The 14,403-nt window shown below is 37.7% G+C and overlaps 1 protein-coding gene across 2 annotated transcripts in view; it reads left to right on the top strand.

The window, feature by feature from the left end:
• Positions 1-8,698, top strand: part of GEN1 (GEN1 Holliday junction 5' flap endonuclease) — a 35,007-nt gene extending 26,309 nt beyond the window's left edge. Inside the window, exons 13-14 of one of the 2 annotated variants that reach the window (XM_034659879.1) lie at positions 465-605; positions 1,143-8,698. In XM_034659879.1, coding sequence (XP_034515770.1) covers positions 465-605; positions 1,143-2,464 — 1,463 coding nt within the window. In that variant the 3' untranslated portion in view covers positions 2,465-8,698. The remainder of the gene's footprint in view (positions 1-464; positions 606-1,142) is intronic. The other variant, XM_002914998.4, reaches the window with a different exon arrangement.
• Positions 8,699-14,403: the final 5,705 nt, after the last annotated feature.

Genomic DNA, 14,403 nt, shown 5'->3' with positions numbered 1-14,403 from the left:
AAGCATTCTCATTTTCATTTAGTAGATGCTTGTGAGTCCAGTGAGCCTGGGGGTATCTTCAATTCTGTTCTTTTCAGGAGCCATCACTAAAGAAAGTTAATGTTGGAGCTTTATGAAACTCTATTCCCATTCTTTATCTGGAATTTTAACACTTATTATACTAAATTAAAGGCAACCAACCTTATCTAAGCAAGTTTTTAGCCTGTAGGTACCATCTTTAGAGCAAGAGAATTTAAAGTTCTCATTTTGAAAGGAATCTTTTTCCAGGTCTTGCCAGGCAGAAGAAAATCAATTCTGTACTAGTATTCACGGATTATTAAAACAGAGATGTTGTAAAGCAAGATCTGTAATGAATTGTCAATTTGTACATGATTTCACTTACCTGGTAACCTTAACTACCTAGAAAAATTGAAATTTATAAATCTGCAGTTAAAGCTGTTTTTACTGTATTTTTAATCTTTTAGAACATTATGCTATGGAAGATAAACATGGAGAATTGGTTCTACAAACAATAGAAGAAGAATCATTGTTTGAAGCAGCTTATCCTGAGATTGTTGCTGTTCATCAAAAACAAAACTTAGAACTGAAAGGAAAGAAACAAAAAAGTGAGTATCACATTTGATAGCTATTTATGCCACACACGAATGTTATAGAAGAGTTACCCATTCTGTTTGAATCTATCTTGTCTAACTTTTACTGTAAGTTCTATAAAATCAAGAGTTAGGATTTTACTCTTGCTTTTTTGTCTTGATACCCCTCTTATTTAAGACACAAGTAAACCACTCCACTCTGTCTGCTAACTTAACCAAGTGTTAATAGTAATCGTACTAACGCTTGTTGAGCAACTAGTATGCATAACATGTTTTTTATTATAAACACGTTTTCTTTATTTCCTAGAACTTGATGAGGGAAACAAATTCAATTATGACATTGTTTCCAAGAGAAAATGTGTTATAATATTTTATTAAGAATTATGTTGTTATGATTCTTTATAACACAACTTTGAGGAATGCACTGAGACAAAGAAGACAAAAATAAAAATTACTCGTGCAGAAGATTTCTGATCTGAACTCTTTCGTTTGTTTACTCAAGTTAAGGAAAATAAAAGTATTTGAAGTATTGAATTTTTTTTTTCTTTCCAGGCATGAAAATTAAGTCTAAAGAAAACAATTGGCCAGAACCAGATAATATGATGAATTTCCAGTCACAGATGACTTTAAACCCCACATGTGAAGCCTTTCCTAAGCAGAATTCCAAGTTAAATTTGGAAATTACCCCTGATGGTGCATTACCCCAGAAATCTATCTCTGCATCATTGAATAGCTTGGTTTTACCTGAAGATACTCTCTGTTTGAATACACAAGAGAACTTAATGTCTTCTCCAAGACCTTTGGCTGTGCAGCAAGTTACAGCTGTCACTAAGTCTCTAATTCCAGAATCTAGTCAACCTATTACCTCAACCAATAACATATCGGCGATTGCTGATCTACAATTAAGCACCATTGACTGGGAAGGTACTTCTTTTAGTAATTCTCCAGCTATTCTAAGGAACACTTCCTCTCATGGTTTAAAATCAGAACTTGAAACAGCCATTCCTGAAAATTTTAAAAATTTCCCAGAAGAATTATCATGTGAATCAGAATGGTGCGCCACAAGCATTAATAAAGTGTTGGATCAGGATCTTCAGAAGACTAATCCTGAAGAGCATCTACTTTCTGGCATTACTCATTTACATCTTCAGGATTTGCCTTTAAAGGAACGAATACATATAAAATTATCATATCTTCGGGATAATGCACAACCAAATGTTGACCTGAAAACTTTGTCCCTAGTTACCATAAAAGAATCTTCTGTTGCTAACAGTGGTTCTGATTGTCCACCACATCTTTCAAAGGATCTTCTAGGAATTCATTTGCAAAATGAATCTAGAAAATCTAAAGTTCCAAAAGGAGACCAGCTACTTCAAGAAAACTATAAAATGAATACTTCTAAATCTTATTCTGTCAATAACCCAATAGCAAAGACCTCCAGTGTTAGAGTTGGACCACCAAATACTGCTTTAGATCATAATAGAAAAGTTGGTGTGCAAACCACTCAGAAAAGTGTAATGAAGAAGAGCGTTTGCCTTGACAGACATTCCTCTGATGAAGAAGGTGTCCCAGTGTTTGAAAAAGCTAAAAACACAACTCAGAAAATGAAGCATAGTTCTCAGAAGCATAACCCAGCCCAGTTCAAGAAAGATGATGTCAACAATTTGAATAACCCTAAAATACATATTAAAGAAACTGAACAGTGTGTCCAGGCTTATAAAACAGCTGGAAATGAAGAATACTGTTTCCCGGATGCAGCTAAAGTTTCTCTGAGTTTTCGACAGTGTCATAAAGACAAAAGTGACTCTGGTACTTCTTTGGATAGTCCTCTTCCTTTACGTCAAAGATTAAAACTAAGGTTCCAAAACTTGTGAAATGGAATTAAAAACATTTAATTATAACTTAGAATTTTAGTACCATCAGCACTAGCAGAGGCAGAGGCAGAATCTTTACATTTGGCCTAAAAATGTAATGTGATTCTGTGTGTCATGAGACATTTTTCCATTTTAATTAAAATTTTAATAAAAAATGTCTAAAACGTTGGTTTTAAAAGATGATCCATGTGGTTAAAACTTAAGATCTATTTTTAAAACACACTTTTGCCATTTTTTATATCTTTATTGATTTTTATTTAGTTAAAGTTTTAAAAAATGTTAGTACAGTACTAGAGTAAATGCTTCATCCATTTGCTCACTTTTGTTCGTTTCTTCCACAAACCTCTAAAGTTTTCATTTGTATTTCAACTCGTTCCCATGAGAATAACTCTGTAATTGCCTACACTCCCTCAGTGTCTTCTGTTGTGCCTTTCCTGAGAGTTTTATTTTCTCTCAATATGAAGATACATTTAGTGCGCTCTTCCAGTGTTGGTAACCTTACTCTCTTTGTGAAGGGCAAAAATGGAAAAGGAGGAAGATGCTCAATATACTTACTAAAAATTATGGTTGTAATGGCTGAAAAAACTGAGGAAAGTTACTTCTTACATGACCCCAGGGGTTCACAGGTATGCCAAATGGAAAAAAATTTGCAAAGTAGAATGTATAATGAGAAAGACTTCGAAATTTGCTCAGAATCACACAACTAATTAATAATGGTGTGGGAACCAGATTTCTTGCTTCCTAATTTATTGGCTTTTCTGATTTTTTTTCCATAGCACTTTTTTCTTTCCTTTTTAAAAAATGATTTTGTACTATATTGACTTCAATAACTCTAAATATTAAATTGTGCATTAATTTATTTAACATTCAAAAAGTCTAGAGGTAACCAGATTGGAAAGTAAAAAGTAAAACTGTTGCTATTTGCAGATGACAGGATCTTTTATACAAAACTCTAACCAACCCAGTAGAAGCTATTAGAACTAATTCAGCAAGATTGCAGGATACAAGATCAATATACAAACACCAATTATATTTCTATACATCTGCAGTGAATAATACTAAATGAAATTTAAAAAAAATTCTGTTCACAGTAGCATCAAAAAGGATAAAATACTTTGGAATGAATTTAAAAAAAGAAGTGCAAAATGTACACTCTGAAAACTACAAAATATTGTTGAAAGAAAGCAAACCTAAATAAATGGAAAGACATCCCATGTTCATGGATCAGACAATTTGATATTAAGATATTTCCCAAACTAGTTTATAGAGTCAAGGCTGTCTCAATCAATTTCAGCTGCTTTCTTTGCACAAATGGACAAGTTGATTCTAAAATCCATATGGAAATTTAAAGGACACAGAATAGACAAAACAATCTTAAAAAAAAAAAATGGGAGGACTCGCCTCTCCTGATTCTGATTTCAAAACTTTCTACAAGGCTTCAGTAATGAAGAATGTGTTGTTGTGGCATCAGGGTAGACATACAGATCAATGGGATAGAATTGAGGGTCCAGATATATGCTCTAACATTTATGTTCAATTGGTTTTCAACCAGAGTACCAACACAACTGAGTGGGGAAACAGTTTTCTTTCAGCAGTTCTACTGGCACTACTGGATATCCATATGTAAAGAGATGAATTTTGATCACTACTTCGTACAATATGCAGAATTAACTCAGAATTAATCAAAGATCTGGTTGCAAACTATAAACTCTAAGAAGAAAACATGAACATAAATCTTTGTGACTTTGGATTAAGCAAGAATTTCTTAGATAAGACACTGAAAGCTTAGACAACAAAAGCAAATACATTGTACTTCATCAAAACCAACAACTTTTGTGTTTCAGGGGATACTATCAAAATGAGACAACCATAAAAGAGTAGAAAATATTTTCAAATCACGAGTGTGATAAAGGACTCGTGACTAGAGACACATGTCTAAAAAGCTCTAACAACTCAATAATAAAAAGATAAATTAAAAGTGAATAAAATACCTGAATAAACATTTCTCCAGAGAGGATGTACAGATGGCCAATAAGCACATGAAAAAACTCAAATTTGTTATTTATCAGAAAAATACAAATCAAAATCACAATGAGATACCACTTTACACCCAATGGGACAGCCAGACAGAATCATAAAGACAAGTTTTGGTGAGGGTGTGGAGAAATTTACATTCCTACCAGAAATAACCTACTGGTAGGAATGTAAAATGGAGCAGCCATTTTGGAAAAAGTCAGGTGCTTCCTCAAATCGTTAAACATAGTTACCATATGATCCAGCAGATCCACGCTCAAAAATATACCCAAGAGAAATGAAGATATATATCCACCGAAAAACTTATACACAAATATCCATAGCCCAAAAGTGGAAACAAACCAAATGTCCGTCAGCTGATGAATGAAAAACAAAATGTGGTATATCAATAGAATGGAATATTGGCAATAAAAAGAAAAGGAAGTACTGATACCCGTTACAATCTGATGAACCTTGAAAGCATGCTAAGTGAGAGACCGGTTGGAAAAGATTACATATACGATTCAATTTATGTAACTCTTTATAGAAGCAGAAAGTAGACTCATGGTTACCAAGGCTATGGGAGTTGGAGCAGAGGAGGGGAGGTTGAGGAGGGAGAAGGGAAAATGACTGCTAATGGGATGTTTTTTGTGGGGGAGTGGGCAGATGAGGAAAATGTTCTCAAGTTGGTTGTGGTGATGGTTGCAAAACTCCGATTTACTAAAACCATTGAATTGTGCAATTTAAATAGATAAATTCTGTGGTATGTGAATTATATCACAATAAAACTGTTTTTAAAACAAAAACAAATTGTAGAGAATTTTACCTGTCCGAACACCTTAATATCTAAAAGGTTAATATTCCAACATCTCCCACATGTGCACTGCCATTATTATTTTATTTTTTTATAGAAAACAAGTCCAGAATAATGAAGAGATTTTCCCAAGATTGGATATAAAACTTTGGTTTATTATTCTAGTATTTATTACATTATGCCATGTTTTAAAATTAGATTCAAATTTGAAATACTTTTGAATTTTTTTTGCTTTTTCTGAAGTTATGATTTTGGTTTTTCAACATTTCACTAAAACCATATAAAATACTTTGAATCAAGTTTAACTTTGTTTTAGAAAAGTGTCATGTTTGTAGAGCACTTACTATATATGAATTCCTAGGCAAGGGGAGTCCTAAATAAATGCAATCAGTCCTCCACTCTCAAGGATCCCACCTATCCTAATTGAACAGATATATATACGTACATATATATGTATGTATTTAAATCAGTGGTTATTCCTAAGTGTTATTTATTTTTTAAGGTAGGATTTTCATGTGGTTAATAAAAAAGGTGAACTAGTACAAAAAATAGAGAATGAATAAGTCAATCTCCTTTCTATTCTAATGACTGGACCACAATTCTTGCATCTAGAGGCAAGCACAGTGTTTAATTTCTTATAGATCCATCCAGAGGTGTTCTGTATCAATATATTAGTGTATCTTAGAAATTGCTCCATATCAATAAATATGGTCTGTTTTACTCTTTAATGACTCCAGTGGGTCTGCATGTGTATCTTTGCACAAATGCCTAGTGGTATGTAATGGATGTCGAATGTCATTTTTTATTTTTCAGTGTTGAAGCATTGTTGATTCTCGAAGGCCATCTAAACTATGGAATGTCAAATTTGTGAACTAAATCATTTGAATGTCTCTTAAACACATTTGACTTTGGTGTAAGCTTCCTCTTAAGAATCCCCCAAATGTCCTTAAATAGCTTGGAATAATTATAAAAGACATGAATTTACGGTACATATGAAAAGAGTACATTTGCTTCAAAGACCTGACATTAAAAAACTTGACAATATGTCTACCAAGAATGGCATTTCTTTGGTAAAATAACCACAGTTTCAAGTTTGAGCTAGCAGCCATATAGTTCAGTAATCTCAATTTTAAATGCCCATACAATGTACATTTTTTGAAAGTTTGATTTATTTAATCTTTACACCCCAGAGGCTCAAACTCCTACCCCAAGATCAAGAGTCACATGCTCCTCCAGCTGAGCCAGCCAGGTGCCCCATATGCCCATACAAGGTACATTTTTAATTTTTTCAAGGAACTATACTTTGGACCTTAATTGGACCTTACTGCACAGATGTGTGTAGAGCTCTAAGTTCTGAGGTTACAGTTGCACAAGCCGGTACTCCATATTGAAGGAGATGAGGGTGAAATTTTACTCTGGAGTACTTGGTTTTATTTTGGATTGCTCACTTGATCCCACACCCGGTGCTAATTCTCTTGATTATGTCCTCAGAAATATAGCTAAGGACTCAATTCCTTTTTAACTTCACTGACTTTTTTTTCTTTATTGATGTATAATTTACATACAATAAAATCCACTCATTGTAAGTGTAAAGTGTGGTGAATTTTGGTAACTGTATAGAGTTGTATAACTTCTACCATAATCAAAATATAGAAAAGTCTCAAGTTTGCTTATGTTCCTTTGCAATTAACCCTCTCAGATTACCTTGATCCCAGACAACAACTACTAAGCTTTCTTTTCACGATGTTTTGCCTTTTCTAGAATTTCTATAAATGGGACCATTCAGTATGGAGTCTTTGTATCTGACTTTCTACTAGCACATGTTATCTATGTTGTGTATATTAATACTCTGTTCCTTTTCATTACAGAATAGTATGACATAGTATTAATATCCTGCAATTCTTTCTTCATCAGTTGATGAAAAAGAAGATTGTTTTTACATTTTGGTTATTATGAATAATATAACCATGAATATTTAGATAAAGGCCTTCAGGTGGACATACACTTTCATTTCTCTTGGATAAACATTTGGGGTGAGGTTGCTGGTTCATATGATCAGCATATGTTTAATTTTTTAACACACTTCCACACTCTTTTCCAAGGACACAGAATCATTTTGTGTTCCTACCAGCAGTGTGTGGGGGTTCCAATCATGCTTCATCATCACCAAAACTTAATATTGTTAATCTTTCTCATTTGAGCAATTCTAGTAGGTGTGCAGTGATATCCTCTTGTGGCTTTATTTGCATTTTCCTGAAAACTGGTGACATGAAGAATCTTATATGCATATTGGCCACTCATATATCTTCTTTTGTGAAATTCCAGTTTTTTCTGGCCAATTTTTAATTGGGTTGTCTTCTTGTTATTAAAGCATAAGTGTTCTTTATTTTTTTCCAGAAATAAGCCAAGCCACTTGTTAGATGTGTGTTTTACAAATCTTTTGTCTGAGTCTGGCTTATCTTTTCATTTTAACTGTGTGTTTCAAAGAGTGAAATGTTTTAAATTTTGATGTTTATTAATTTCTGTTTCCAGTGGCCTATTTAAGATATCTTTGTCTAAGCCAGGGTCCCAACTAATTTTCCTATGTTTTCTTCTACAAGTTTAATGTTTTTTTACCTCTTATATTTTGGTCTGTGATTGATTTCAAGCTAATGTTTGCATATGATATGAGGTAATGATTGAGGAGCATTCCCCACCCCCCATACAGATACCGAGTTGTGCCACCACAATTTGTTACAAAAATATCTTTTCCTTCTTGAATTACCTTGGCTCCTTTGTTGAAAGTCAGTCGACCTTGTAAGCGTAGGTCTATTGCTGAGCCCTCTTCTTTCCACTGATCTATCATTCTAATATCACATTGTCTCGTTTACTGTAGCTTTAGAGTAAACCTTGAAATCAGGTAGTTTATCTGTTCATTGTTTACATCTTCCTGTCAAAGTCACCAATTTGGCCTCCATGTTACTAAAGCTAATAAACTTACAGTCTTAAGCTTACCTTTCTGCAGAATTTTGGACTATAAAACTTCCCTCTTTCCTGAAAGTTCCTATTCTCTTGTTTTCCATATCAACACTGCCTCTTGGTTTATCTATTTCTTGTTGGCTATAATTTTATTTTATTTTATTTTTTATTTATTTTAAAGATTTTATTTATTTATTTGTCAGAGAGAGAGGAGGGGGAACAGCAGGTGGAACAGGGTCAACGCTGAGCAAGAAGCCCAATGAGGGACTCAATCCCAGGACCCTGGGATCATGACCTGAGCTGAAGGCAGACGCTTAATGACTGAGCCACCCAGGCATCCCTTGGCTATAATTTCTGACCTCATAGGCTTAAATATTCATGCTTCTTAAGTACTGGTATCCCAGTTCTGTCTCTTCTCTTACTCTCCATAGAGTCTAGATATTTTCTACTCTTATGACTTTAACTGTATATGTGTTTCTTTTTTTTTTTTTTAAAGATTTTATTTATTTATTCGACAGAGATAGAGACAGCCAGCGAGAGAGGGAACACAAGCAGGGGGAGTGGGAGAGGAAGAAGCAGGCTCATAGCAGAGGAGCCTGATGTGGGGGCTCGATCCCGGAACGCCGGGATCATGCCCTGAGCCGAAGGCAGACGCTTAACCGCTGTGCCACCCAGGCGCCCCTGTATATGTGTTTCTGACTCAGATACAGATCTTTAGCTAAAACTTCTAACCTATAAATCTGCTTATTTCACCAATTCCTGACATCACTGGGGATAAGAGTATGGTAATAAGATGGTAGAGGTTCTGAGGTGCCTGACGCACTTAACCTTTGATGCAGTTCCAAGCCTTGCTGTAGCCGGTTCCTGGTTCCAAGTGAAGTAATTTGGATGGTGCACATTGATTGACGCCAGAGATATTTATTGATGATCAACTGAATATTATACACATCAAATGCCAAGGACTGTCAGGAAACACAAAGTGGTGTAAAATCCAATTTTTACTTGCAAGGAATTGACAATCTAGAGAAGTTAGGGAAATGTGGCGTATTTACACAGGAGGAATAAATTATATTGGCTAGCACAGAATTCATTGTTAAATGAATGGAATGGGCAATCGATACTATATGAGTCCTTCAGAGGAGGGAGGATTTTTTTTTAGCAAACATGAGCGGTGACTGGGCTTTGAAGTATAGGCAGAAATTTGAGTGGCAGGATTGGAGCAGCATTACGAGCAGAGGACATTTCAGTGGATGAGGGAATAGCTTGAAGTAATGACATGGAATAAAGGATGAGATCTGGCATGCTTATGGAATAGTAAACAATCCATTTCAACTGTGGAGTCTTACTCAGAACTCTGGTCTCCAGGGAACAAATCACTATGTGGTCAAAGAAATGGCCAAGGGTGGAGGAGAGGTGATGAGGAATCTGGAGCAGAAAGCGAGCTAAGCTATCTTAGGACAAAGGGCGAAATAAATAGGACAAAATGCAGCAAAGAACCTGACCAGGATGCTAAAGGATTCTGACCATAGAAGTGTAATAGTTTATTTGTGAGCTCATCAATTCACACAAAGTACCAAAGGTGCACCCAACCTGGTCGTAGAGGAGGAGAAAGACACTGAATTTGAAATTGCTGGGCAAGAGGGAAAAGGAATATTTCTTGAGTACCTACAAGGTGCAAACTAGGTTTTTCACAAGCTCTTTAATCCTCTCAACAACTCTGTAAGGGCCATACTGCAGTATTTTGAATACTCAGAAGCAAAAGTAATTCTTATTAAAACATTCCTCAAAAAAAAAAAAAAAAACCACATTCCTCCAGGGATCTGCTTATCTTGATTTGTTCACTCTGGGCATCTAGAGATGTTCTTTACTTGGGATTTTATGAGATGGAAACAAAATGAGTTGGGAGTGACTAATCTGGGTTCATTTTGCTCCATTTTGAATATAAGCATGAATATATGAACTCTGATGTCAATTTTCAGTCTCTCCTCCTGAAGGATTTCTCTTCTTTCATTGTCAAGATTATAGCATTTTTTTTAAAGCCTCCCATGTTGTTCCTGTTCCTTGCTGATTTGGTTATGATGTCACTTGTAATACAGACTTTTATTGTAAGTTGCCACTTATGTACTTGCTTTATTCCAAAATACTCTTTCAAAGATCTGCCTCTAAGTTACCAGAATCCCAGAAATGGTTTCTCCTTGTTGGCTTCAAACAAAGACCCTGTTCTGTCCTAAATACTCTGTGCTTTGAATGATCAGTCTTAAGGTTTGGGGTTTTCTTCCAGATTTCATAATCAGGGGAACCCTACTTGTGTGTGGCAGGGGGCGGGGGGGGCAAGGGTCATGTTCTTGGACATGCCTATTTTCAAATTCTTTTCTGTTGCAGATTTTCTATGTGAACTTGGGGACATTTCCTGACTTTTTTTTGAGACTCATTTATTCAAATATTTATGCAACATCTCTTATATGATAAGCACTATGCTGGGTCCCGGAGACACAGTGGTAGATGGTATTTTATAAGGTTGTTTTAATAAAGGTAAAGTGACTGCCACACATGATAGCCACTCCATTAATGGTCTCTGTGTCAGCTACCATCATTTGCAAGGGGAACAAACTTTCAGATTTGGATTTAAGCGAAGTGTAGCCAAACACTGCCCTTTGGGTAAAAAAATGTGGACACCATAACATTCTGCTAGGGAGAAGTATGAGGGCGGGAGAGGTGTTTTCAGAAAAAGGGAGTTCTATCTCCAGGTTAGCATCATCAGAAAAGGGATCCTAAAGGGTATTTCCTAATTTCCGACGGACTTCTGAATGATTACCTGGAAATCATTTTGTGTTGATTCATTGGCCTTTTTGTCTCTGGCACTAGCCGTGAGCATCTTGTCTTTCTGAACCTGTAGCAGCTGGCAGAGGAGCGCGTACAGGAAGCTTCCGGTCATGGGTGCAGGGGGCCTGGTGGAGAAATCAGGGTCATAGTTCTTCTGTTCTCCATCGAGAAAGATCAAATCTGGTTGGATGCTTCCCTTCATCGGCTTGCTTCCTGGCGCCCCTTAGTCATTTTAAGATGCCTTGTCTTCTGAAAGTGGAGAGGCCGAACCAACTGCTAACTATTTCTGTTGTGCTGGTAGCACTTCGGGTAAAACAGTATAAATAATATCACTGAAGGCAAACTTCTTTCATCTGCAGATTAACCCGGCAATGTTTATCACCTCCTTAGCCAGGAAAAGCTTTTATCAGGCTCAGCTAACAGCTTGCGTCAGCCTCTTACAAGGACTTGCCATATTGCCTTTAATCTGACACGCTGCAGAGTCAGCACCGGGAACAGTCCAAAAAAGTGGAATCCTTTCTGATGGTTGTCTGAATGCCTGACTTCTTTATCTCCAGGCCAGAGAAGTTCAATATATTGCCTGTTTGGCAACGGAGGGGAGGGTCATCAGCAAAGTAGGCTGACCCTTACGCGAGCAGCCTGACTCTGAATATTTTGTGCTAATGTTTGGAAGAGTTCTTCTTGTAAGCGCCGAAGCAGAACTTCTTTAATAGAGATTAAGTATCCGAGCTTCCTCAGCATTATTCTGTGTCAAGACCCGAAAAGGTAAATGTCGACCTCCCCAAATGGCAAAAACTGCCTGCCTCGTTAGAATTCTTTGGTCAGAGCCCTAGAGAACGAATTCTACCGTGTTTGCCTCATCATGACTTCCACCTCTCCATCCACCACTCACCAGCTCTGAGGGAAGCTGGGGAGGGCTCCCCCCTTTGACTCAGGAAATGAGAATGAGTGATTTATTCAATGTCCACGGGAAGGTAGACTTCACACCCTTTCCCTTTTTGTTGTGTTTTGTTTTGTTTTCAAGTCATCCTGGCTGCGGCAAGTGCTCCAATGTAATCATTATGGCTAGAATCATTTACATCTCTATTAAACCAAGAGTGTTCTCTCTGCGGACGCCAGATCCCAGAAGGCTCCTTTTACAGGTTGTCCAAACATAGGCGCCTCCGGTGCAGGCCCTGTGAGGCCCCCACGACTTCACAGCTGGGATAGTTCTATGGGAGGTGTCAAAGGACTCGGTACCATCGGGCCTACATCCTGTGAGACAGGCCAAAGGACCCTCTTTAGCCTCAGAGGCCGTGGTTTGAATAATTGTCCTAGTTCCGAAGAGACTGGCTGCTTCCCAGCCTCCAGCTTGTTTCTCCTTCTCAGGGTGAGAGAATGCTACTTCCTCCTTTCTGCACCCTCATCCACATGTTGGGGATGAATGGCCTCTTGAAAGACATATATTAATGCACACAGTTAGCATTACTGATTTTGGCGTGCCAAATCCATTGATGAACCACAAATGATGTTTTTTAAGACGTGTTCCATTATAACCTGTATGACTTTTTGAGATGGTAATTATCTCTAGTTTATGTATGAAGCTAAGAGAAGCTGAGGAACTTATTCAAGGTCAACCTCTAGTAACCAGCAGAACCAGGACTGGATCCCAGAGCTAGTCTATCTCCAAAGATTCTTCGGTAAGAATCAGGCTTCTATCTATTCCTCATTTATCAAAGGCTGTGGCACTTTTCAAGAAACCACCCATCAGTGAGATGCAATGACCTGTACTGATTCGATTTTATAGAAAACTGGCCACTAAATCAGAGTAGTTGGAGCCTACAGTGGAGCATTAGCTAAGAGTATCTCCTTTTCAGCACTTGTTTCTGACTTTAATCACCTTTGCACGGTGCCTACAATGGGCCAGGCCTTGTCATAATCAGAATATACATGTTTTACTACTTTTGAAAGCAACCGAAGGAAGTAAAGCACCACGCCTGTGGTCACACAGGGCACACATCTCCTCCCAATTGTATTGCACCTCCAAGGGGCGGGTCCCGCCAGCTCTTGCACGAACTACCAAAAGCGCTTTCAAATTGATCTCCTTACTTCAAAGCACTCGAGCCCTTCACAGCACATATGTCAGCCAGAAAAATCTACTGAAATTGCAAATCACATCCTAACAGCCCCCCAACCCACACCCGTGTAAAACCTTCCCATCATGCTCTGCACGAATTCCAAAGCCCCTGACAGAGCCTATAAGGTCCACCATGGCTGACCCCCACCTATCTCTGTAACCTTATCTCCAACCTCTTCCCCCCTCATCACTCACCTTGCTCCAGTGGTGCTGGCTTTCTTTCATTTCCTTAAACACATCAAACTCTGGCTCTTGAACTTGCTGTTCCCTCTGCCTGGACTTCTCGAAGATCTCTGGATAGTAAGCTCCTTATCACCCTTCAGCTAGTATTTTTGTGAGCATCCTAGCTAAGTAGCCATGCCCACTGCTTGGACACACACTCCTTCATACTCGCCTCTTACTCTACATTATTTTCTTCACAGATCACTAGATTTTTTGTTCGTTTGGCTCTTACCCCAAGAATAGCAGCACAAGAGAAGGAACTTCATTTTGTTCTTTTTTATACTCCCAGAGCTTTTAACAGTGTCTAACATGTAGCGCACATTTAATACACCCTTGTGGAATGAATGAATGGATGAGGTTCACCTCTGAACCCAAATCTGCCTGAAGCCAAAGCCCATGCTTTGACCACCATTATGCTGCCATTTTTAATTGAATTCTCAGGATGGATTTAGAACCGGGCCAGGCATGTTGCAGAGGACACAGGAGTAGTATCTGTGTACTCCCTTTGAGGTGTTTCTAACTTAGTTGTAATATCAAACTCATGTGTTCTTGGGATAACAATACCACCGAGTGCTGGGTGAAGGGAGTGGTGTCTGAGGGCATCCGAATGCAGAAGGCAGAGGTCAGCAAGGACCCAGGCAGTCCTCAGAGGTTTTCTAGAGGTGAGTGATTGGTAGTAGGCTTGCATGGTAGATGCAGTTTAGAGAAGGGGAGAGGAAGACTGTCGGGTCCTTGGATAAGACTAACATCGGTGAGTTTATCCAGGATAGAATCTAAACAATGGCATGTGTTTTAGGTCATCCCAGACTTGGGACATTGGTTAGAACCTTTCTAGAAAAAACCCACTCACCCATTGATACAAGTACAATTTCATGAGAAAACAAGGCCAGCAAAGGAAGAGGAAAGGAGGAAAGGAAGTGACGCTCTGTGTTTCTGACTTGGGGGAGATGGACCTGGCCTACAGTGAGTGTCAGATAATTATTGGCTCTCTTG

The sequence above is a fragment of the Ailuropoda melanoleuca genome, chromosome 4 (assembly GCF_002007445.2).
Source record: "Ailuropoda melanoleuca isolate Jingjing chromosome 4, ASM200744v2, whole genome shotgun sequence".
Classification (NCBI taxonomy): domain Eukaryota; kingdom Metazoa; phylum Chordata; class Mammalia; order Carnivora; family Ursidae; genus Ailuropoda; species Ailuropoda melanoleuca.
The sequence above is the reverse complement of the archived record's forward strand: the minus strand, read 5'-3'. Positions and strand labels throughout refer to the sequence as shown.